The 26,012-nt window shown below is 38.4% G+C and overlaps 1 protein-coding gene across 1 annotated transcript; it reads right to left on the bottom strand.

Annotated features, from left to right (window-relative positions):
• Positions 1-467: 467 nt before the first annotated feature.
• On the bottom strand, positions 468-21,822 carry CFAP418 (cilia and flagella associated protein 418). The gene is made up of 6 exons (XM_082722857.1): positions 21,102-21,822; positions 18,120-18,207; positions 15,206-15,270; positions 14,595-14,660; positions 6,081-6,176; positions 468-2,811 (listed from the first exon to the last, which is right to left on the bottom strand). The coding sequence occupies exons 1-6, from the start codon at positions 21,254-21,256 to the stop codon at positions 2,658-2,660; spliced, it is 624 nt and encodes a 207-aa protein (XP_082578983.1). The 5' UTR covers positions 21,257-21,822; the 3' UTR covers positions 468-2,657.
• Between the last annotated feature and the right edge of the window lie 4,190 nt (positions 21,823-26,012).

The raw sequence follows: 26,012 nt of genomic DNA, 5'->3' as shown, positions 1-26,012 counted from the left end.
GGACTCTCTACTGTTAGCATGACGGATTAGACCATGGATTAATAAGAAGATCACAGAACACACAGGTGAAAAGGAGCTATATTAGTTGATTTCATTTGTTCTAAGGTTATCACTTACAGATCACTTCAAATTATTTTAGATGATTTGCCATGGTACTGATAAAGAAGCAGAAGTTCCTATGGTCAAAATGTGGAGATTACTGACATATGAAACAGAAGAAAATTGGTCCTGTGAAATAAAACTCCTTATACACTTGGAAGAAAAATACCAATGCTCTTTTATACATGCATGTACACACACACTTACACCTATGGCATGTTTCTCCTTTCCAATGTAAATAAATAAATTCTCTGTTCAACTGGATGGTCTGAAACTTTCATTGACATTTTAAAAGAAATCACCAAAATTATTTCAAACTAATCCCCATATGAATATTTTACTACAAAGATAAAAAACTAAATACAGAATAAAGTTATTTATTGTTTATTCATTTCTAGGCAGGATAAGGGTCTGAGAGTATAATATAGTTCAAAGAAAGTAGCTACCAAGTTGACAAAAAACAGATGATTGCTAATGTAGAAAATTATTATAAACATTAAAAACAAATAGGCAAAACATCTAGGAAGTTTTATAGACTGCATTTTAAAATTATAGTTCATCAGAAGCTATGTTTTTCTTCTGTATTGTTATTAAAATGGTTGTGTTTTTGCTTAAATTTCAATGTTATAATTTATCCATTGGTATTTTTATTATTTTTAAAAAATATTTTATTTATTTATTTGACAGAGAGAGAGAGAGAGTACACAAGTAGGCAGACAGCCAGGCAGAGGTAAAGGGAGAAGCAGGCTCCCCACTGAGCAGGGAGCCCAGTATGGGATTTGATCCCAGGACCCTGGGATCATGACCCGAGCAGAAGGCAGTTGCCCAACCAACTGAGCCACCCTGGCGCCCTCCACTGGTATTTCAACATAATATTCTTTCTACATTTTGGATTAAAAATTGTGCAATATTAAAAAGCTTATAAAGTAAATTGCCAACAAAAACATGAACTCATATGTACATTTCCGACATTGGGGAATTATGTTACAGAATGCTAAACATGAGCAATGTATCCAAGATACAGGACAGTAATGAAATAATAAAAGAGAAAAAATATTTTCAAATTAATGATCTAGTACATTTGCTCATTTGAATAAAAAGAAAACATCATTGTTGTGACTAATGATATCTCAATCAAATCCCCTTGTTTCTCATACAATTACACAGAGATAAGATTTTAGGGAGTAAAAAATGTTTATTCAAAGATAAAATCTGTAAACATTGTCAATATAAAAATGTAAGCATCTGCCACTGTTGAGTTTACTATGGGTTTTGCTGCAATGCTAGACTTACTAGCACATGTGTCACGGCTAGGAAAAGGATTTTAATGGCCGATCTTTCTTCTTACTTGAGTAAGGTGACTGGAATGGATTCATCATAAGACTAAGCAATCATAACTCTGCTTCAGTTACTCCCTTTCAGCATGCCTTGTGTCGTACATTTGAACTGTGTCTTAGACACACGCAATAAAGTGCTTATGGCAGATTGGAAAGCCCCCAGAGTTTCTTCACGGTGCTGGGAACTGGTAATTTTGAGGTAACTGATTTCCTGAATGTGCTGCTATTATAGGGTTCCTCCAGTCTCAGAGATGTCAAGGAGAAGCACAACAGATTACCTGTTGGTTCCACTATGATTTATTTCTTCTTTCAAGCTCTCATCTGACAAACAATATGTCAGCCTGATCCCACCAGAAAATCAACAGGCTGCCTGAGCAAATATCTCAGTTGCTGTTCACTTGATGGGATTTTAGGCACTGGAGGCTAGAGAAGTACTTGGAAAAAATCCAATAATGATTTATCTGTATTAGGATTTTTCCTTGTGATTATAGGTACATCAAAAAAATTTTATATATAAATATTTACTAAAATAGCAAACTACCCTTTGATTATCTAAATGAACAAAAGGAGAAGAAATAAGCTAAAATAAGAATATATACTTATCATTACTGTGTGTAATATCATTTGGAGTTACTGAGGTAAGGTCAATAGAGGCAGTCTTTTCATTTACAATGAACCTGTGCTCCCCCCAAATCCTTCAGTTAGCCACTGATCACATGGTTTCTGCCACATCTAAATTCTGATCTTTGGCAACAACAAATCTGACCAAAGGAGATGATGCCTACACCTCCTCCCCACCAACTCTCAGGGACCTCTCTGCACTGGCTAGTTTTATCCTCTTTAAATGCTATAAGTGAGGAATATTTAGCTATGTGTATTAGCAGTGACTAATTTTGCAGTTGCTAATGAATGCCTATATATTTGTATGAAACTCCATAATTAAACTTCCATTTAACAGGAGAGTGGCTAGCAAAGAATTTGGATAACTTGCTACCTTCCTAAGTGAAATGCAGCAAAAAGAAATAGTTCCAAAATGTTAAACACATTATCTTCTCAAGTCCATTAGGTCTTTGAAAATCTATACTATATAGTCATTGAATGAAATTTCTTGTCTTTTTCCAAAGGGCATGATACTGCTTTGTATCTTCGCTAAAAATGTTGATGATTACTGGAGATTGCTCTCATTGCAGGCATTAGTCTGAATATGAAAAGTCTGCATTCTTAATGTTTACCACAAACCCAACGAAGCTGTTGATCGGTCTGAAGGTCAGTCAGATCTTCAATACTTCTCCAGCTACACTGGCAGGCATATGCTCGTGTTCCTTTCTTCTTTACCAACTTTGTTTTTAATTTGTGGAATTCTGGCATGTTGTTTCTATTAATAAAAAAATGAAGATTTTAGCACAGTGGTTTTGCTCGAGCTGGATAACTTAGAAAAAAAAAGTTGTCATTGCTTTATTTTCCTATTTTTACCACATCTGAACACTAAACAACCGTGGCCCTCTCACCTAAACAACAGAAGATAGGCTTCTGTGCTCTTTCTGATGGTATTTCCTTGGTATCCAGTGCTTTTGAATGGCAGTCCTGTAGGTCTGTTTATTAAAGCTGTCGTAATAGAAAATGAGAACTAAAAGGCTGAGTGAAGAATTATTGATTTGTCCTATCAGAGATGACATGATATGAGAAGAGAGTGGGAGGATGGTGGTACATTTCCTACTCAGATAGTCACTTATACCATACTCTAAAAGCCTGTAATATGGCCAATGGAGGGCATATAAGAGGCATAAATAGGGTTCTGATGGGTTAACTATAGCGTTTTTCATTAAATAGACATAAAGTGCCTGTTATTTCTATTTGTTGAACTAATATTATATCTTTCAATTGTTTCAATGATATACTGATCAGCAAGATAAACTGAGACAGAACAAATGTCTATCCTGCATTAAATGTCAATAATGTTAACATAATTAAATCAATGGGAAGGACCATAATAAAAAATGATAACTGTCTGACTTGATGCTACTATAGAAAGACTAGAGAAGTTAATTTAAATTTAATGAACTGAAAATCAATTATGATTTTCATGACAATCCATGTACTGAATTTATATAACTACTCTGTAACAGGAAAAGAAGGAAAAAATCCAAAAATGAAATGATGAAAAAATACAAAGTAAAATTATAAAATACAAAGTAAAATGATGAAATACAGTAAATATTAAGAAAAGAGACAAAGTGCTGTCACTGCAACAGAAAGAAGGCTACAAAGTGCCCTCTGGTGGCCAGTGGGCATCACACAGGACTGTATTGTACAAAATACAGGCATAATTCAGGTTGAACCTAACAAAACCTAGATCTTCCAGGCCAACTGTTTGCTTTCAGTAAACTACAGGAAGAGATGGATCATCTAAGTTTTATCAGAAAGAAAAAGCCTCCACAAAATGGAAAACTAAGTGTTCTTTATTCAATCTGCAATATATCGTGACAAATTTGTTTGATACTTGACTGAATCCTTAGAGATTTTATGAGTAGGATTCATGAATAGCCAGGACACTAATGAATGCATTTTGAGTTGTTTTTAGGATGCACATATCTTAAAAGTTTAGAAAAATAATTTCCCATAAAGAAAATGATTTAGTAGGAAAATAAAAGCATCTTATGTAGCTACTATGGCAGGATGATTAAGTATAGCTTATATCTCTTTGAAAACTCTAGAACTTGTCAGAGCTAAGATACACATTTCCCTCCCTCATTTATAAGATAAGGACAATAAAGTAAGCCAATGTGCAGACTGATACCACTAAAAAGAAATGGCTCCCCAGGCAATGTCAGGCAATCAATGGCACCCTGCAAGCCTTTTAACTTGCCTTCTTTAGTGACCACCTACTTGTGCTTTCTTTTGGCTCTTACTCCCCACCTCCTCAAGTGTTTCATCTTCTCCCCATTCCTTTACTTTCAGCAGCTCACATCCTCATTCACACAGCCCTGCCATCAGATGTGAAAATCTTCCATTCCCTAGCTTTCCTCTGAATATATCACTAGTTTACCTCCTACCCAGTTACGGAGAGCTCACCACAGCACTGACATTACATGCATTCTGTCATTCTCTACTAGTTTTCTCAAGATTGGTGGTTCACAGTGGTGACATAGGGGGATCAGTGACCACTCATTACATTAACCAGAGCAGAGGACTGAGAAAAGTCAGAAATGGCAAAACAGCCCTGAATGAAAAGTTAACTTTTCCAACTCTGGGATTAAAAGTGGGCTAACCTGATCTGGGATTTGGGGACTGTACTAGGCTTCACTCGGGTTGGGAAATATGAAACCTCTCAAACTGTAATTTTTCCACGAATTTGTATATTTGAATTTTTGTGTATGCTTAGAAAGGATTCAAAGTTTTCATAAGACTGAATTTCAAAATGTGTGAAATTTTGATGTGAAAGAGTTTAAATAAACAATTCAAGTAAAAAAAAATTCCCATGGATTTACAGGAGAATGGCTGCCAGAAGAGGTGTGGAAGAAACACCTTCACCTTTTCATCTATTAGAGAGAGATGCAATATATTCTGATTACTTGCATCAGAAAATACAATTCTTGTTTAGGCTCAGGTTTGGGGTTAGGGATAAAAATGCATGGTGTGTGCACTTCATTAATTTTTAGGTCTTAATTTTTATTTGAAAATGTGATATATTATTCACAGCCCAATTATATTTATTTATTTATTTAAGCAGGGTCCATGTCCAGCAGAGCCCAACATGGGGCTTGAACTCATGACCCTGAGATCAAGACATGCACTGAAATCAAGGGTCAGATGCTTAACCAACTGAGCCACCCAGGTGTGTCCCATGTGATATATAATTCAGATACCTTTTTATGACTTACAAATCTTAAAAACATTAGGTATGGAGTAAGTATATAAGAATGTATAAACTGCAAAAACATAAGAAAGACACTATCCTCACCCCAAGGAGGGAGGCAGACCTAAAATTTTCAATCTTCTACTCCAGTGAGTGCTAGACTAGGCACAAAGTGCTGTGGACACACAGGAAAGGATGAATTTACTTCCAAGTTGACAGAGAGGTACGGAAATCATGAAGGATGTGCAATGAATTGTACCCTGAGGGACAGGTCAGGTTTAGGTAAATAAATGCTGGGATAGTTGAAGGGAAGAGCTTGCCCTGTCCCAGGGAACAGCAGTACTGAGTACTCTGATGCAGCTGTAATCTTGTGAAGGTGAAAAGCAAACTGTGGACAGACACACCGGGTGACAGACAGATGGGAGCTGGATGGTGAAGGGTCTTGAATGCTGTACTAAGGAACTTGGACATGATTCCACAAGCAGAAGAGTTTTGGGCATGTACAAGGCACACTCAGAGTTATGCATTATTTCTCAGAAGGGGAAGGGTCTGAAAGAAGTGACTGTAGGCGGAGAAATCAGCAAGAAGGCTTCTACTATACTCCTGTCCGGAAGTAAGATATCCTCACATAGTCTGACTACAGACAGATGGAGAGGAGGAGATGACAGAAATATGCAAGAGGTGGAGGACACATGATCTTGCCAAGTCCACCAAAAGACGTTATAGCAAAATAAATATAAAGTTATTGCTTGGTATATTTTTCAGAGTAAAGTTCTTTGGAAACATACCTGAAAAACAGATAATCGCATGATTTGTCCCACATGTAGTCATCGTAGCTTACAACCCAGAAATCACACGCTATACAACGCAGATGATCACATGCTCTGTTCAGAGAAAAACAACAGTACTTTAAAGATTACTGGTACGTTTAAATGTGGAAATCTGGTGATTTATTCATAGGATACACTACATACTACAGATTATTGAGTAAATAACAGAAAAGTAAAGATTAATGTGACTAAACATTTTTGTATGAAAGGATGGATTACATATCTTTAGGTACAACTTCTCAGGTTAAGTTTCTGCACAAACTTACATGTTATATTTCTGTATAAAGCTCCTTATTTTTCTAAGCTCTTACACACACACACACACACACACATATATACATATATATGCATATACACATATGCATACTATATAGATATAAAACAAAAGGGATGTGCAGATCTTTTAGTGCAGTGGTTTTCAAATTAGATCTGAGGGAGATCTTCACTTAAGATAAACTTCTTTAAGTTCCTTCCCTTCCTACTGAAAATTTCAGGGGTGCCTCTATCATAGAATTTGCCACATTATAGGAAATGAATCTGTCCCCCCATAAGTTACTTAAGACTGGGACAGTATCTTATTTGCTTCTGCTTCCCTAGTACTTGGCATTAATACATTCATTCACTCACTTAGAAGATACTTCCTGAAAGCATATTATGTATGCTGGTGAGCTTCTGTCCTCATGGAGCTTATATTCTAATGAGAGAAGAAATGATACTCATAATAACTAAATTACATAGTTTGTTAGAAGGTGAAAAGTGGGGTGCTTGGTGGCTCAGTCGGTAAAGAGCTGCCTGGGGCTCAGGTCATGATCCCAGGGTCCTGGAATCAAGTCCCACATCGGGCTCTTTGCTCAGAAGGGGGTTTGCTTCCCTGTCCCTCTGCTTGTGCTTGCTCTCTCTCTCTCTCTCTCAAATATATAAAATCTTAAAAAAAAAAAAAAGGAAAAGTGCTTCCAAATTTTGAAATGATAAGTAGAGTAAATAAAACTGGGAGTATCAAGAAGGAGTGGATTTCAACTTTAAGTAGAGTAGTCTGCACAGGCCTCACTGAGAAGGTACGTACATCTGAGCAGGTTCTTTAAATGGAGTGAGAAGGTGGTTGAGAACAGGGGTTAAGAGAAGGGAGGGAAAAAAGATTATTTTTATGTTAATGGCAAAGCTGCAGTGAAAAGTAAAACACTGATGATATAGGAGAAAGGGGCGGAAGTGCTGGAATGTCACTTAGCACATAACAGGTCCTTACTGAAAATGTGACAAAATGAAATGCCACACAATTCTCAAAAATGCATAAGCTACACAGTAACTTTAGGAGTAAAATAACAAAGAAATACTTTGAAAATAAGGAAATACTTATGAACTGCTCTTGTTAACAATTTGATTATGTAATAACTGTGATTACTTTAAAAAAAAAACTTTTTCCATTATTTGAAGTACTTAAGAACTGAAATCAATATAGACATACATTGGATTATCTAAAAATTAAAAGGAAGAAGAGGTTTTTCTTTCTTTTTTTTTTTTTTTAAGATTTATTTATTTTAGAGAGAGTGTGTGCCTGCACATGTGCGCATGTAGGGGTAGGGGCAGAAAACCTTCAAGCAGACTCCCCACTGAGTGCAGAGTCTGATGTGGGGCTCAATTTCATGACCCATGAAATCATGACCTGAGCTAAAAGGCAGAGTCAGATGCTTAACTGACTAAGCCACCTGGGTACCCCAATAAAAGATTTTAAGATACCAAAAACAAAGTGAAAATACCAGTCAGTGACAGAGTGGAAGTAAATGTTTTCAACACAGTCAAATACTTACACTATACCGAGAGTGCTTACAAATGACAACAAAACTTAAAACTTAAAAGTATATTCAATCTCTCTCATATGGGTATCACAGAATAGCAGTTAAGAGCACCGACTGTGAAGACAGACTGCCTAGGTTCAAATGTATTCCACTATTTACCAGCTGTGTAACTATAGTCAAATAACTTCTCTGTGACTCAGTTCCCCCTTCTGTAAAATGCAGGTAATAATAATACTTACATACCTTACAGAATTGTTAACGGACCTAATCGTTTAACACTGGTAAAGTGCTTATAACAGTGCCCCGCACAGGGTTTGTTAGTTAAAATATAATGTAATTAAAATATAAAGCAACCAAGAAATAAACATTTTAGCCAATTAAGTTAGCAAAAATTAGGACTCCCAGACATTCCTGATGGGTATGTGAATTTCTATAATCTTCTGGGAAAAACCTTAGCACTATTTTAAAATTAAAATTATGCCTAGCTGTTGCTCTAGCAACCCCATTTTTGGGAGCCAAAAATTACATACAAATAAAAACATCAGTCTATAAGCCATTTAGCTCAATAATTCTTACTGCACTGCTGAATTGCTGAAGTGGCAAAAAACAGGATACCACTTGGATACCTATGAAAAAGGGAAAAGGCTGAATAATATGCAATATATATAGACTGTCAGGTAGCCAATAAAGAGAATTAGATTTATCTATTGACCTAGAGGCATGTCCAAAGCAAGGCAACTGTAGCATGAGCCTATTTTTGTAAAAACAACCAAAAAGTTTTCCTGTATAGGTATTTGTAAGTTTGTAAGAACATGGAGAAAAATGTGGAAGGTTATATACGGTACAGCTAACACTAGCTGCCTCGGGGGTAGTGGGAATGGAAGAGAGAGAAGATTATTAGCTTTTTCTTTACACATTTTTAAACTGCTTTATTTTTTAAATAAACAATCAATACTTCTGCAATAAAAAAGTAATTTAAAAACCCCATCATTAGATTTTTTTTTCACTTATTTCCCTCTAAAATTCAGATATGGTAACTTCAAAATTGCAAGTATTTTTGGCCTGAAAATTTCTTTGAAAATAAATGTTTATTTTAAAAATTATTATTAATCATAAAAATAACTACTCAAAATCTACAGAAGTTTCATAAACAATTCCATATTTTCTTTTAAACTGAGTTGTATTTGTACATATGGAAATTCAACACAATTAAATTTGTACACATCTGAACTTGGATTTTTAATGTACAAGTAAGGAAATGCAAAATGATGGTTCCCAAAGCTGCCATAACTTGCTTTCTTATGCATATGTAGTTTATTACATAATTGCACAGAGTGTTAACTTTAATGCTTTAATACATATGTGCAATTTGGCTAAATTATTGCTGTTTTGGGAACGATAATTTAGAATTTCCTGACGTTTTGTATGTATAAAATCTCAACCATAATGCTTTTTAATTTAATTTAAAATTTAGTAGTTTATTCGAATCTATTCACACTACTACATTTTCCTACAAACACTGCCCTGTGAGAAAAATAAAACTAACTTGCAGCTAAGAAATCATTCTGCTGCTACGATTCACTCTATTAGATCATAATTAGTAGGCATCTATGGAATAATACAGCCTTACAAGTAGTTTATAAAATAGGAATGTAAAATTTGATTTGGCTTGAAAATAATGCCTTGATTTTATCTATACCATATTATCTATACCTTATTAATGCCACCATGCTTCCTGCTACCACTCTTTCTCCTTTCCACCAAATGAGTAAAAGACTCACTTCTTTATACTCTAAAATCATTCAGCAGTACTCCCAAACCAGAGCTTTATCTGGAAATCAAACAGATAAAAAATACATAGAAAGTAGGCAGAATAGACTAAATTTCCTTTATGCCCTGGGCATGGAAATCAGTGCTTATTTTCAGAGCTTAAATATATTTCTCTTCCATAACTATATGCATATAAGACAGTATCTTTAAAAAAGGGCATGATTCTAGTGAAAGATAAATTGTCAGGATTCTTCTTCTAAAACGTGGAGGGAAATGGGGTGCCTGGGTGGCTCAGTGGGTTAAAGCCTCTGCCTTTGGCTCAGGTCATGATCCCACAGTCCTGGGATCGAGCTCCGCAATGGGCTCTCTGCTCAGCAGGGAGCCTGCTTCCCCCTCGCCCCTGCCTACTCGTGATCTCTCTCTGTCAAATAAATAAATACAATCTTAAAAAAAAAAAAAAAGGAAATGTGGAGGGAATGTAAATATAAAGGTGTCACCAACAGCTTTGTCCTTCTGTCTAGCTAATACATACAATTTTTACTATTTTTAAGGTGTTCATGATGGGAATGTCCAAAATACAGCCCGATATAGTCTTCTGCCCAGACTCTGGTTCTCAGTTAAACCCTGCCAGATCTACACAGCAGTCTAGGAAGCCTTACTGTTTGGACAGTGGGAAAATAACAGTAGCCTCAATAGCAAAAACAGCTAAGTTTCTTCCCTCTTGCACACATTACATGGTCTCTGTAAATTGGTATACTAGAAAGGATAATGGACAGGAACAAGTTACATATTTGAGTCCTTGGTTTGTAATAACTTTTCTTATCTTGGCAAGACACATTACTTGGAAGTCATCCTTGAGAACATTCTTTTACTTTTCATAGCCATTTAAACACCAAGTTCTGTCAATTCTAGATTCTAAATGGCACAAATATGACACCTTTTCCCTCCAGCTACTTTCACTCCTCAGGTCACAGCTACCATCCCCGTCTCTTTCCTGGACCACTGTAACTACTACCTGCTGACTATTCTCCCTCTCTTCTGTCTTCTCTTGTCTTGCCCCTTCAACTTCCAAACCATTTTCCATTCAGCAGCCCAAATGACTTTCTTTAGAAACACAAATTCGATTGTCATCCCATCTGCCAAAAATAAAAACCAAAAAACCCCCCAAAACAACTAAAGCCTTCTACTGCATATGACACACTTTTCCTAAAATCTGCCAGAGGATCCAGGACCCCCAAACCAAATGTCCCTTGACTACCTCTCCAGCCCCATCAAGAGTGATTCTTTCCCCCACTCACAGCTACTCCAGCTCAGGGATCATCTAACACTCTGTGCCCTCTGGCTCTAATGGTCTCCTCTCTTTGCCAACTCATTTCTCATACTGTAGTCTGATTAAATGTTATTTGCTTGGGAAAACATTCTCTAACCCTTCATATTAGCTAGTGTGCTGATTATCTAAGCTTATTGTACCCTGCACTTTCCCTTCACATTATGTATTATGTAGGAGCTAGCAAGCAGGTGGTTCATTAGTATGTGTTCAATGAATTTAACACCAGTGTCTCAATTTCCTCATTTATAAAATGGGGTTAAAAAGTCTTGATCTATTTGCATCTTGCTTTTTTTCCTGTAGAGCTGAACCAATAAGCATATATAAAAAAGTGCTCTGGACAGGATAAAGTACTTCACACATAAAATGTTTTAGGTGCACATTGAACAAGTATAGGCTTATCTTTCTGTGGGTGCAGATCTGTGTTATGAAGAGGTTTGTCCATAAGGGTATCTTTGTAATAGTGGGCAAGACAAGACTGTGAATGTACACATTTACCTGTGCATATATATGCAAACAGTATGTGTTTTTTTCTTCTTGTAGCTGTGCAGAAAGTAGGAAGGAGTCTGACGAATATTAACATGCTCATGGATCAATACTGTGTGACTGGATCCTCAAGCTATAAAACAGGCCATTCTTTTGTCTACTTAAATTCTACCTGGAGCAAGACTCTTCTGTGCTAGAACCAAATCAATGTACCTGTAAAAAAATACTATATAAAAGGAAATCTTCAAGAAATATTTACTCTTTAAAAGTAAACCAGAATGGATCATCTTAGAGACCATTTTTATTTACTATTTTTAATTTTTTGGAGACAGAGAGTGTGAAAGGGAGAGATCTGAAGATCTGAAGCAGGCTCCTTGCCCAGCGTGGAGCCCAGTGCAGGGCTCAATCTCACGACCCTGACATCATGACCTGAGCAGAAATCAAGAGTTGGACGCTTAACCCACTGAGCCACCCAGGCGACCTAGGGCCATTTTAAAAATTAGAAAACCCGTGGGATGCCTGGGTGGCTCAGTTGGTTAAGCAGCTGCCTTCGGCTCGGGTCATGATCCCAGCATCCTGGGATCGAGTCCCACATCGGGCTCCTTGCTCCGCAGGGAGCCTGCTTCTCCCTCTGACTCTGCCTGCCACTCTGCCTGTGCTCGCTCTCTCTCTGACAAATAAATAAATAAAATCTTTAAAAAAAAAAATTAGAAGACCCGTGTAGGTAAACACTGATACATATTTCCTGAGATAAAATGGGAACGTAGCAGAAGAATATAGGATTCCTGGCACAGAACTAGAACACAATGAGAAGGCAGCACTAACAGATGAAAAAGACACACAAATGACTGCAAACTACTACTTAAACTATCTTCGGCATCTTTCACACCACAGGCAGACTATAACATAGGATTCCATCTAATCCACACAGGAGTTCCGTGGAGTGTGTTCAGTTTTTAACGGGTGAAGAAACCAGTTTTAGAAGATACATCCCTCCTCTCAAGGCTTCACATCTCATAAGTGGCACAGTGAGATCTGAACTCAGGCATTCTGCCATCAGAGCTCTTTCTCTTTGTGCTTTAAGTACTATCATTTTCTTCTTACCAGTTCCTTTCCTGGAGAGGGTTTCTTTCTTTCTTTTCTTTTTTTAAATTGATTGATGATTGATTGATTGATTATTTATTTATTTATTTATTGCATCTAGTGTTTAGCACAGGGCCTAGGACAAGCTGGGCATTCAATGAATACTATAAAAAGAAAAGAAAATAGAATCTCAAACAGAATGACAAAATAAGTTTGAAGATAAGCAGATAAGATAGTGAGGACACACATTAGAAAGGAGGGTCATTCCTGACAGGGAGTAAATGCAAAAATATTCAGAAGCAGAAAAATGTAGTGGAAAGTAGAGGGTTAACAAATATTTTGGTGGAAGTGGACTACCTGACTTGGGCTCTCACTGGATGTGAAGGGACCAAGAAGAGAAAGAACACAATTTGGTAAAGCAAGTAACCCTAGAGTTAATGTGGGACAAATGGCAACTCTCATCTTCCCTCTGAACAGGGGAGATGTGCTCAGAAGAGTATTAGGGGTATTATCCTTTCTGCTGTATGTGGGTGAAGCAAGAGAAGGAGGTGGAAGGTAACAGGGAATCTGGTGCAGTTCCTAGGTGACTGGAAAGAGCCTGTGATTGGAGGGGGTGTGGTCTGGAAACTCAGAGACAAGTCCCAGTGACTCTACACGGGTAAGTCAGGATTGACAGCAACCCGGCTAGATTCCTCTCGAAGGGCTAGCTTGTCTCTCTAATCCTTTGTATAGACAGCCCTCAATACACAATGATTTAACTGCTATTAATTGTTATTTATAGCCCTTACAGCAGGCAGCACCCCAGTGGGCTTATGTTAGCCTTGATACAATACAGGCTTCCCCAGACTCCTCAACTTTCCTTTGGTCCCACAGCCTTTCTTTCTAGGCTTCCTAGGGTCTAGGCCATCATCACTACAATCCTCCAACAATGTCTTTTTAGATCCCACTTCTATTATTCAATATAACTGCTATTCCTCCTAAAACATGGTCAACATGCAATCATGTATCTCATTCTTCTCTTTCTTAAAAAATTAACAGAAAGTAAAAGAAGTGTTTTAGGAATAACTAGACAAAATATAATAATCTGGGCGAATAGGCCTCTGCAAAAATAGAACCAACAGTATCAGGACAACAGAAAGGTATGCTTAAAACCAATTTGTTTCTCCACATTATGACGATGATGATGGAATATGCTAGCAGTATGGGGTAGGTGGTATCATGACCACGAGACTTCCCTGAAAGGTAGTGAGTATACAGTGGGTGTAAGGGATGGGGAAGAGACAAAGAATGGAGGATTTCTGCATTTTAAATGTGTAAAACCAAGCGACTATGTTTGAGAGCTCTTTGGTACCGAAAACCTAGCCTTCTCATGCTGCGTGTTTGGTCAAGACGGCGGGTAACACATTATGTGGCTGCATGGCCACACCGCTTCACCAGTCTCACCCACTGGCTTCTGCTGCCCAGACGGCAAACATGGCAAGGCAGAAGCTCACTCTCCTGGCATCCTGTGGAAAGCAGGCTGGCACTGGAGTGACCGGCACTTCAAGTGGGGCTTAGAAACGGGCATCAACACAAAGAACAACGCATACCCAATATCACAGCTTTTAAAAGCTATTGCCCAGAATAACAAACATTTCAGTACAGTGTTCTCAGACTGGCTAATAAAATACACCTCTGATTTTGACAGAGACAGATGCCAAGAACTACATCTTAACAACAGGGTATCAACTGCAAAAATCCTAATAAGAAAGATATTCTATTTCCTTTCTTTTTAAAAAAGATTTGAGAGAGAGAGTGTGTGTGTACATGCTGACACACAAGCAAGGGGAGGGGCAGAGAGGGAAGAGAGAGAGGGAGAGAGAGAGAGACTCCCAAGCGGACTCCCTGCTGAGAGAGGAGCCTGACATGAGGCTCGGATCTCACAACCCCGAGATCATGACCTGAGCCGAAAATCAAGCTGGACCCTGAACTGATTGAGCCACCCAGGCACCCCAAGAAAATCTGACATCCTACCTCTGTGAAGTATTTGTTCCAATTCCACATGGAGCAGCGGTTCCACCAAGGTACACTGGGCTGCAACTAGATGTGTTTGATAGATGGAAGAAAAAAATTACAACAAATAAAATATGAGAAGTTAATTTGGTCTCATTGACTCTATATTCTTATAATCAAATTGTAGATTTTCCTGAGAAGGCCAATTATTTCAAAGAAGAGGCATTTATTCTAGGATAACTGCATTATTGGATATAACCCGTACATTCAGGAACACTCAAGGAGTTAAAATGAGTCACAGAAAAATGTGTTTGCCAAATAATATAAGGGACAAAGTAAACACTGAAGAATGTAACAGAACATTAATTCTGAGAAACTGTTCACACTTATTTTTTTTTCATGTGGCAGAAAATTATTTACAATAGCAATAATCTTCCATTCAAGTTCTTTTACACCAAGAGGTCACAGACCATGAGAACACTGAAGATATTGCTATTGGTCTTTCTTCTGAAAGCCAACCAGTGCTTTGTTGTTCAATGTCACTGTTGTTTAAATGGTCACAAAATATACTAGACTTTGCTCATAGTATTTGCTCACTAGTGTGTGTAATTCACTAAAGCATCTCAACTTACCTTTTACCAAGGCCTTGAATGGAAGCTCTGACAGATGTGTTACCTGAAGATTTAGATTTTAATTTCTGTTTAAAAAACAAGAACAATAAAAGGCCAAGGGTAATTTAGAGAATTCTAGCATAAAAACTAATACTTTTTTTATAACAACAATATTTTAAAAATGACTTAAATAAAAATTTTGTATCATTTTAAAGTTTCTGAAATAAAAACAATGATCAAAACCTTTTAAAGGCAAAAGGGAAGTAGACCTCCCTGAGGAATTTGTAAATTACTCAGCTAATTTTTAGTCTAGGAAATTGGTATACTGCCATTATTAGCATGCTAAGATTTAGAGTCACTTTATAACTCTTCAGGTAATAGCACATTCAGTGATATAATATGAAGGATCTGCTATTTAAAACTTCATCCTGGAAAAATTCAATTGAGGAGGAAAAAACCTCAGACTCATTTTTAAAGGCTGTGAATGGTACTCACCTGAACTAAAAATAAAACTAGCCAAACTCCTGGGTAACTTTAGGAATATTAATTTTGATCAAACCAAACAGTATCAACCAATAGACATGCAAGGAAATTGTAGAACTACATAGTCACAACCATACAGTAGTTCCTGTATGGTTACATAACATGATCATCATTAGTAAGCATTTATTAAGTGTTAACTGGTATATGGTACCAAGCAGCATCAACCAACCACATACTAGGACCACCGCCAAGGAAAGGAAGTTGGAGAAAAGGCAATTTAAACTACGCAGAGACATGCCTTCATTTTACCTTGTAGGTGAGGAAATTTAATGGAGGCAAAAATATTTCACTTTACAATTTCCCTGAACTTTCTTATTTGATGTTAAACAGAACTGGAAGAGCTTCTGGTGCATGTCTGGAAAAATAATAATAATGTATGTGTCTTTTTTTTTTTTTGGAGAAAAATGTTTCGTGTACCATCCACTTATGGCTTGAAGATAGCACACTGTGTCATTTGTTGTCATTTTTGGGCTTTCCTGCGTGGGTCTGAGAGCAGTTCAGAAATTGAACAGAATGGGGAGTGGTTGGGGAGGAAGCAGTACTCTCAGGAACATAGTCTGGTCTGGAAAAGGTGGGCATGCACCCCTCTTCACAGACACCTCTTTTCCTCACCGAATCCATGTTTGACACAGATCTGCTCTCCTCCAGGGGTTTATTTAGGTTGTTTTTTCCCTTGCAGTCTGGAGAACTGGATATGGTAACTAAAAAAAGGGAGCATACAGAAGAAGCACATAGAGGTAAACACCTCTTCATGATTGTAGGAGTTACTCTTATTTCAAATTAGTGTATCTTAAAGCCAAAGTAGAAAAATATCCCCGTTCCTTCTGAAATGTCTTGAGGTAAAGAGACAGTGCCTCACATATAGATACACAACCTATAATATTTAATAACAAATTGTTCAGATGATCCATGAATAACAAGATTATATTATCTTCTCCACTATGAATAAAACTAGCATTGCTATTTGGCATTTATGATGCATTGTTGTTTGCAGAGTATTTAACACCATTGTTATTATGTTGATAAATTAATCAACTAGACCATCAGCTTATTAATCTACCATCTGCTTATCAACTGAAAATGTTAAATTTAGAGAAGTAAAGATCATAAGCTCTCTATCAGTCATTTGATTTTTAGTCTGGATGACAAAAATAAAAGTGGCTCATATCCATATCCTTACCACCAGCACTGCCTAGTGGTTTTCAGTCTATCTGGCTTTAATCTTCCCCCTTTGAAAAAAACCCTCTTTGGTATTGTATTTATTCTTAGATTTTTGTTCTTTGTGGTCTCTGTAATTTAGACTTCCATTTGGTCTCCTCTTAGGTCTCACAAATATATTTTATATCCACCACACTGGTAAAAATTAAAGTATACACATTTTCATCTACTGCTGATGAGAAGAAAAGAAATGACAGTCACTCTGGAAAACACTTAGGCAATGGGTAGAAAAGTTGAAGAAGAGTACACCTAATGACCAAGCAATTCCTCCTCTAGGTTTGCACATTCTAGAGAAACTCCTGTATGTAGGTAAAAGAAGACACTTGAAAATATCCGATGAAACACTGTTTTTAAAAACAACAACTAGCGGGTACTCTCACTATCTCTGTCAAAAAAAAAAAAAAAGAAAAAGAAAAAAGCCACAACTGGGTGCATTCCAAATGTCTATTACCAGGGAAGTGGATAAACTGTGGCAGAATTACATAATGGATTACTATACATCAGTTAAAATAGTTTATGATTATACAAGTATAATTAAATATAAAAGTATGGATGGAAAAGACAGGTTACCTCTGGGAAAGAAGGCAATAAAGTAGGAGCTGGAGAGTTCTTAAACTATAATTTTAATTTCTTTAAAAGAAAAATCCAGAGACACAAATATCATAAAACATTGATATGTTCACTATGGGTGGTAACTACAGAGCTGGCTGTTACACTGTTTTATGGGCTTTTTATAAAGTTGGTAAATACAAAAGCATTTAAACATTAAAATACTAATGATTTACTCATTGGTTCATGGGATAACAGCAAGGCACTGCATCTGAGCACATTCCTATAATAAAAGCTATTTTGGGTCTCTAAGAAAAGTGTTCTTTAAATACGTAAATAAAGTAACCTACTTCATCTGTGATCTGACTTCTGCTCTAACAGCTTTTGTAATTTTTCATTCTTGCTGAGAAATGAACAGCAAACACATGAGAGTTTCTAATATTTTATTTCTTCTACAACTCTAAGTGGAATAATTCCCTTAAAACAACTGTATTTTTCAGAATTCAAAGAACTAGATACTTGTGCATTCTATACATTTTCAGACTCTTCTAAACATGTTTTGAAATAATGAAAGAATTACTTTTATAAATTATTTTATAAATTACATTTATAATACTTAACTTACAAAGGGTTTTTTGTCAAAGTTGGGTTCTTCAAATATTTCATTAATAAGACTGTCAAGATCATCTTCTTTCTCAAATGTTTCTGCTGATCTGAAAACAAAACAGCTGAAGCTTAAGTACAGATAAAGTCAATATCAGGAGAATTTTGCTTAAATAGTCTATTATTAGAGTTGATAAGAGGAAAATGTGACGTTAATTAATTTTTTCCCTCTATGGACATAGTTGAAGATGTTGAGACAAAGATGTAGTTTATCAGGTAAAAATTCACATATGTACATTACTATTTCACACTTGAAATGAGTCATTTAAAACTATAGTTATATTCAAGAGAAAGCTAGGCATGCACTTTTCTAAATTATGGACTTATTTAAAGAACACAAAGTATGTACAGTTACAAGGAGAACCTGAGAATTATAAACAAAGATAATTTTAATGAGTCTTTCTAATTTTTTACCTAAGGTTTCCACTATAAGTCAAATAACCGTATCTTTTTACTACAGGAACTGAAGGTTATATCATCAGATGATCAATTAAAAAAAAAAAAACCAAAACCAAACAATATTCCCTTGACAGCGTATCTCAACTACTCTATATATATAGAAGCTTAAATCTAGGTCTACAATATCCTGGTAGACTTAGAAATATGACCTTGGGCAAGTTAACTCTTTTACTAAGTCTTAGTTTGGTCAGTGAAAGGGGGATAATATTTGCGTCAAAGGGTCGGGGAGAGTAAATGAAATAACACATACAAAGCACTTAGCATATAGAAAGGACTCAATAAATGTTGGCTATTATGATAAATATTATCTAGGAGGTTATGATATTATTTGTAAATATTCCCATCTGTATCATCCTGAACCACTTTAGTCCTATTATTGAAGTTCAACTCACAGCAGTTTTTTTTTTTAACTAATTACGTACTTCTCTTTATTATTTTGAACACTTTAACAACCTGTATATGTTTTGATCTCTTACATTAGCAGTTGTTTCTGGCATCCAGATGTTGCACGGTCATTTATTTTATTACTTGCAGACCTATCATTTTAATAGACAACTTCAGTATTTTAATTCTTATTAGGGAAAGAGATAACAGTGGCATCACTATACAATTGGCAGATAGTCACCTGTTAATAAATTCATACTATAAATCGGTTCTTAATTTTTAAATATCCATTTTGGCGCATGATAAAATTTTTTATATTTGACATTATACACCAGGTAGGGATTGTATTTGGGTATTAGGTTTAGGGCCCTTTCTGCTGTTTTATTTTTGCATAATTTACCTTTACAACTACATTACCAAATGAAAAGTTTTAACACATGAATAACAACAGTACTGGTTTGCTACAGCTTTTATAAATGTATTACTGAAAAATCTGAGGTAGTAAGGTGAGGTGGGATGCTATAAACATTATGGATGGATTTCAGTAGTGCAGTAACAGGCTATGGAGAGAGGCATAAAAGGACCTGTTCTTGAAAAGGATCCACATTTTCAACCCTTTCCATTTTGAGCAGCCTGCTTCAAGACATTCTAGCCCTCTGCACACTAGTTCTCCTAACATGAACAGGCTCTGGACAGCTCTTTGATTCATTCTCTCCATCCCCCAGTGAATGAATAAAAAGAACAAAAGAAATTGCAAAGTAACACTGATGTGGGATAGGGACAGTGGATGTCCTGGGAATGAGTACTTAAGGACCTCCAGCATGCAAGACAATAACATACAAATTAATGAGTGATATTTGCATAATCATTGTCAAGAAATCCCTAGCTCTTTCAAAGTGGTCATTTTAGTTGGCTCTTTAGCTGATTTTTAGAATGCTGCCCACTACTCAACTAATTTTTAGAACTCCTGTTTCTGAGCTTTAGAATCTTCTCAATATTTTATATTCCAAAGGTTAATTTTTATTAACAAATGCCATTAGAGGTTAAGTCTGATAAACTGGGTACCAATGTTGTTGGGGAAATACTTCTGGAAAATTATGCACATGAACACCAAGACCAAACAAAACCCAGTGAAACCAAAGAGGCAGGCATAAAATGACAAGAATGACTTCCTTGGGCTCTTCCAAATCTGCCTTTGTGTAATTTCACAAACATGTCCAACAGAGTTACTGCAGAGGCTCACAAGTCATCACTTGTAAGGACAATATTCATTCTGATGAAACAATTTTTACCTTTTGGGACTGAGGAGAAAAATGAGAGGAAAAAGAAAGTCCTATTATTTTATGATTATACGGAATCAAAGAGATTAACAAATTTGAAAGGTAGTTCTTTGGATCAAAAGCCAGAACACTTAAAAAAAAATCTCCTCAAATTTCAATTTGGATGCCTGAGATTCCTTGGGACCTCACCTGGGGGTCATGGGGAGAAGGTAGGTGGTTTGGATTAATACAGTGTTTACAATAATGAGCCATTTATCATAAATGTAATCTCATTCAATTCTCTGAGTTAAAAAACAAACAAACGGCTAATGATGACAGAATTGTACGGAGTCGTTTTCTCCAACAACCCGCCCAAGGATTATACTGCCTGGGAAATTGGGTCAGAGGCGAAAGGCTGAGGTTCTCTGTGGGAACGACCCCCTCCCGGGGCGGGCGGGGTGCGGGTCGGGGATAAGAACGGTTCTGGCTGTCAGAGCTGGTCAGAGAGGCCCTCTCGGGGCTCAGGGGAGGGCCCCCAAGCTGCCCCTCTCTCTCCCCACCTCCATGAGGTCCCCACGGACTCCGTCTGGGTGAAAGACACGGGGTGAGGGCTCTCACGGGCGGGGCTAGCCTCCTGGGGCTTGCCCGGGTTGCCGAATTGGGCCTTGGTAAGGGATGCCCAAATCCTCCTGGACAGGGAGTTGAGCTGTGCGCTGTCCCGGGGGTGGGGAGCTCAGGATTTGGGCCCGACCAGGGACGGCAGCTGCAGATCGTGGACAGAGGGCGGCTTCAGGGCGTGGAGCAGGCTTTAACAGGACAGCTCACCCCTCCCGCCTGTTAACCTGAGAGTCTCTTTCGCCTCGGCTCGGTTCCGGTCATTGCTGAGAATGCCGCCGCCGCAGCCTCTGGGCCGCTCGACCATGCCCAGTCTCGGTGGGTCTGGTCGGCAAAATTTGGACTCGACTTCATCCAAGAGCTCGTCCAGATCCTTCGCCATCTTGAAACGTTACGTCTTTCCCGGTGCCCGTCGCGGCAGCGCCGGGTGGTTTCCAGGGCAACGCGGGGACCCGCCGAGCGCGCCCGAGCCCGCGCATGCGCTCGTCTTCCCAAGGCGGCCCAGGCGTCGCGAGGCTTCGGGGGCTAACGCGCTGGAGCGAAAGGACGCCGTGGGTCCGCGACTTCTGGTGGCGCTGGGCTATCCCTGTGGCCAGGGGTCAGAGCTGTCCCTTGCTGCATGACCTCGCGACGGTTTGCTTTCCGTTCCAGATTGGCGTGTTTTGGCCCATCTCCCCCTCCTGGGCCCAGGTTGTAATCACAATCACACGACACCGTAGTTCCCTCGTGCGTTCCTTTTACGGCCCAATTAGGGTCCCCGTTCTATTCCAACCGTTCATAAATCCCTTAAGTAATCTGCGGAAAAAGCTGGGGAGAACTCACCAAAACGAAAGCAAGTACCAGCAAAAGCTGACCTTCCCGTAGTCGGCAGGATTCGAACCTGCGCGGGGAGACCCCAATGGATTTCTAGTCCATCGCCTTAACCACTCGGCCACGACTACTGCTGATGTTAATTTTGGCAGTAAGATCTATGTAGACTCTGCATACAAGTGTCTACGCTGTAACAGGTATGTTTTGATGGGGAGAAAAACATTACAAAGCTGTTTGGTCAGATAAGATCATACTTGAATGTTACAGCTCTAATAATTTTAGCTTTTTGAGATACTCTTGGAGCATATCCCGTGCGACCCAACCCTTTTCTATCAGGAAGAACTGAGTTCTAGTCAGTTTTCTAGTTAGAGGCAGAAAACAGGAGGGAGGGAGGAAAGTCTGGTACTACCGTCCACTTGCTTTCTCAGCAACGGTGCCATTTCCAGGACGGAATCTGGAACCGAGGGGCGTCTGGACAGCTCTGGGCTTCCTTGCTTGGCTCTCACTCAATTCCATCCCTCCACCTCTCTCTTAGACCAACGGCTCCCGGGACTCTCTTTTCTTGGATAAGGCATTAAAATGCTATTATTCCCCACCAATTTAAATTCACTACGCAGGATCAGACTGTCCCATCGTGCTCTAAAGCTCTACTTTGAAAAGTGTAAAGCGTGTTACGAATGCAAGCTGTTATTTAATGATATTCCTGTAAGTACTACAAACAGTGTAACCTGAGCTTTGAGTATTTTTAAAGTGGGGGTAGCAAAGAGGTGGACACTTCTTTTTGCAGAATCCTGAAAGTAGTCTGATCCAAGTGATTTAGTAGCTTCATTTATTTGGTTTGATGTGTGTTCAAAATGTCTTTAATGCCCCTGAGGAGCAAAGTGCAGGCAGTACTGTGCCTGAGCCAAAGGTGCTTGCTCACTAGAGCCCACCTTTATATTTTTATGCATTTTGGAAGCCAGTTGTTAAATGCAACCATTCATTAAAAGTAAATTATATAAACTTACAATTAAACTAATGACATTAAAAACAAAAGTAATACTCAGAATTCACCGTAGTCTAGTTATTTCCACACATTTTATTATAATTTATACTGTTGAGGTTAGTTATATCTATTGTGTCTGAAATACTGTAGAATGGGTTGTTACTGTGGATCTCTCCTTAACTTCCCATTCAAGGATGTCACTTGGGTAGTTTGAAATCAGCCTTCCTGGGTGTATTTACATCAGGGACATGGCAAATGCTACAAAACATGGTTTTTTCTCCATATGAGCTGGTTGTCAGTCATCTACCAGCAACCACTAATGTTACTATCAGACCAACTTGGACTATTCTCAGGAAGGCAACACTCCTCTTATTTGTAGGGCTACTGTGTTGTAGCCTGCAGCTGTGTTTTATCCATAAGAATCTTGAATATTGTCTGATTTCCTACTCAACTTTTTAAAGTTATTATTTTCTTCCCTCCAAGTTGACTTGCTGGGTGATTGTACTTGGAACTGGCCTCCAGCAGAAAGACAGGACTAAGCTATTTGATACTGACGTTGCCCTTGCAACATGGGTTTCAGGGGGCGTAATGCATAGTTGCCATCCAGTTTAACAGGCTTAATTTGATTTTTCTCTAGAAATGGTGAAATCTGAGGTGTTATGGCTAGTAGTTCAGAAAATCTATTAGCGTGTAGAGGATTTGCATGAAGGACTGTGAAAAGCTAAAAGTGGAAATGCCTGTAGTTGTGTTTTGTTTGTGTGAATATAAGAAAACATTGGAGCTTGTTTCCTTCTTCCGTTCCCATCATCTTCATTTTAGTAAAATACCATGTACAGATAGATCATCCAGGGGTTGGTGCTTTGAGAATTTTGCTTACAGCTCATTTGACTCTTCATTGGGCCTCTTGAGTGGTGTAGTCTTTCGGGTTTGCCTTCGAGAAAGAAAACAAATTCAGTGTCTAAAAGGAGAAGTGTCGCATATCACATAGGTGTGTGGCTATGTGATAAGCTGTAAAATGATAGATAGTGGAGTATTAAAAATCTCTAGATGTCAGGAGTGATGCCAGGTGTGTTTTAGTGGACTGTAAACAATGGTGGTGGATATACTTGATGACTGTATCCATAGCTTTAGAAAATTCTGCATTCCTGCAAATCACATTAGAAGATTAAAAAAATACTATTATATATTCTTTTGGTCTTTTTATTTCTAAAGTGAGGGAGCTTATTTATTATCTCTATAGTTTCTAATATGTGTAGACAGTGAAGTAAATTCCTTGTCCTGCTAAGTCTTGCACAGTTTTGGAAAGCATGCCTAGTGTCAGATGTTTCATAAAGGAGCATAGCCAAGTGTTTTCAGATGAGACAATTATTAAACATGCTGAAAGGAGCATGCTGTGTATTATTATGTTGCTTAGTAGTCTAAGAAAGTATTTTAGGAAAAAGGTGTCCAGAATAAGAAAACAAAGCCCTGCCGGCTTTTCCAAGTCACTGCGGAGAGCTCCGAGTCTGTCTTCTTGCGAGCCCCATTCTAAATGAGTTAGGGGTGGTGATACAGCTGGTTCTGTTGTCCCACACAGCTCCAGGCCAACCCCTTCAGTTACAAGGTGTTTTATAATCCTCCTGGCTATTCACATAATGAATTGCAAGGCCTCTTTAAATTCCCATGTACTTGGGTTTAATTTTCCCAGCTCTGCTTTACTCCCACACATCCCAGACCTTCTAAAATGAACATCCACTGCTGGGCAGTGACGATGGTGTGAGGGAAGGCATCCTCCCAGAACAATTGCCAGCTCCCCAGCAGCTGACGCTGTGGAAGAAACAGAATAGCACTGAGGCAGCTCCGGTCCTTTTATGTGGCCCCTCAGTTAGACCTCGATGTCGTGTAGGTAAATTCAGTCCAGAGCTTGTGGAATCTTTATTGGAATTTGTGCACTCATCTCTCACAGCTGTGGAGAGTTTAGACTAATCACAACCCTCACTGGGATACTATCCTCTTCGTAATTTGAAAAAGGATCAGGAGCCTGCAGGCTTGGAACGTCTTGAGAAAACTCTGGCCCCGAAATACATCATCACACGTGGGGGACACCACTTGCAGCATCATCGCAGAGAGCTTAAGAATGCTGAAATCAAGTATTTCTCTGGCGTGATTTCAAATGGCCTGAGAAATCTGAGAACTGCTTTAAAAAAAAAACCTCTTTTTTACTGCAAAACAGATTCTTTCCTCTTCCATCAACCCCATTGCTGTCAATGTGTCCGATGTCAGGTGCCAGAAATGAGCATAGCCTTTTAATGATAAGAATGCCAAGGTTAACATGGCCGCCAGGGGCTCTCTCAAGAATCTGTTAGGGTGTGTTTCGATCCACAGACACGTTCTGAAGGCGTGCACCTTCTTAGTGTTTCCATTCTCAGTACATTTCTCTTCAGCAGCCTGGATAAAACCTGTCACATTTTGCCAGGGCTTCTCATGCTTGGGGCCCCCTTGGACACTATTTTTCATTGACCCCATGTGTCCATATGGCAGAGCTAGGTTCAAAGTTGGGATTTGGGAAGCAGCCTCTGACAGCACTGAAGCCTAGTAAACTATGGTCATTTGTTCAAGAGGCTGGTATTCACAGATGTGCTCTAAGAGTGTAATACAATTTTTGGCCCCACCCAACTGGGTATTTTATTACCATCTATATAGCAACCAACCAAAAATTCAGCCTGAGGAGGCAAGTGCTAATTTACATGGCTCAAACCTGTCATCCCTCCAAGGAGGCAGTAGGCTAGCCTTTCTTTTGAGGCTTGAGCATTAAAATACGCCGTTCAGTTCTACACTTCCCTCTTTCCTCCTCCTCGTTTCATATTAGTTTTTACTTTATGATTTTCAACCTTCAGAAAATTAATCCTGATTCAAGAGAAAAAAGGATCGATAGGAGAACTCTGTGGGATGGGGAGTAGGAATTATGGCTAGATGTTAGAATGAAAGCAAAGGGAGAACCAAACTGACAGAGGTGATCAGAAGTGTCTCTCAGCCTGGGCTTAGGTTTCCTGCCCATCAGTCTTCTGTCCCCCAACTGGCCATATTGCATTTTAGGGAGGAGCCAGTGTTTTAAGCAGACCAGTCCGCTCTCTTTTCTCAGTCACGTTTCCACATGTCAACCAATCTACGGCTTTAAAAAAAGATGCCTGTAGGTTTCTGAAAGTCTAAAATCTCTCCACATCCACAGAAAACTCAGGATAAACTAAGGATAAAGCCAACAGAGCTTTCTCCCTGACAGCGAATATTTGGAGGCTGGAAAGGACTTTAGTGATTTTTGTATAAAACTCTTACATTTTTAAAAAGGAGCAATCAAGGCAAGAAT

The sequence above is a fragment of the Mustela nivalis genome (assembly GCF_964662115.1).
Source record: "Mustela nivalis genome assembly, chromosome: 2".
In the NCBI taxonomy this organism is placed as follows: domain Eukaryota; kingdom Metazoa; phylum Chordata; class Mammalia; order Carnivora; family Mustelidae; genus Mustela; species Mustela nivalis.
The sequence above is the reverse complement of the archived record's forward strand: the minus strand, read 5'-3'. Positions and strand labels throughout refer to the sequence as shown.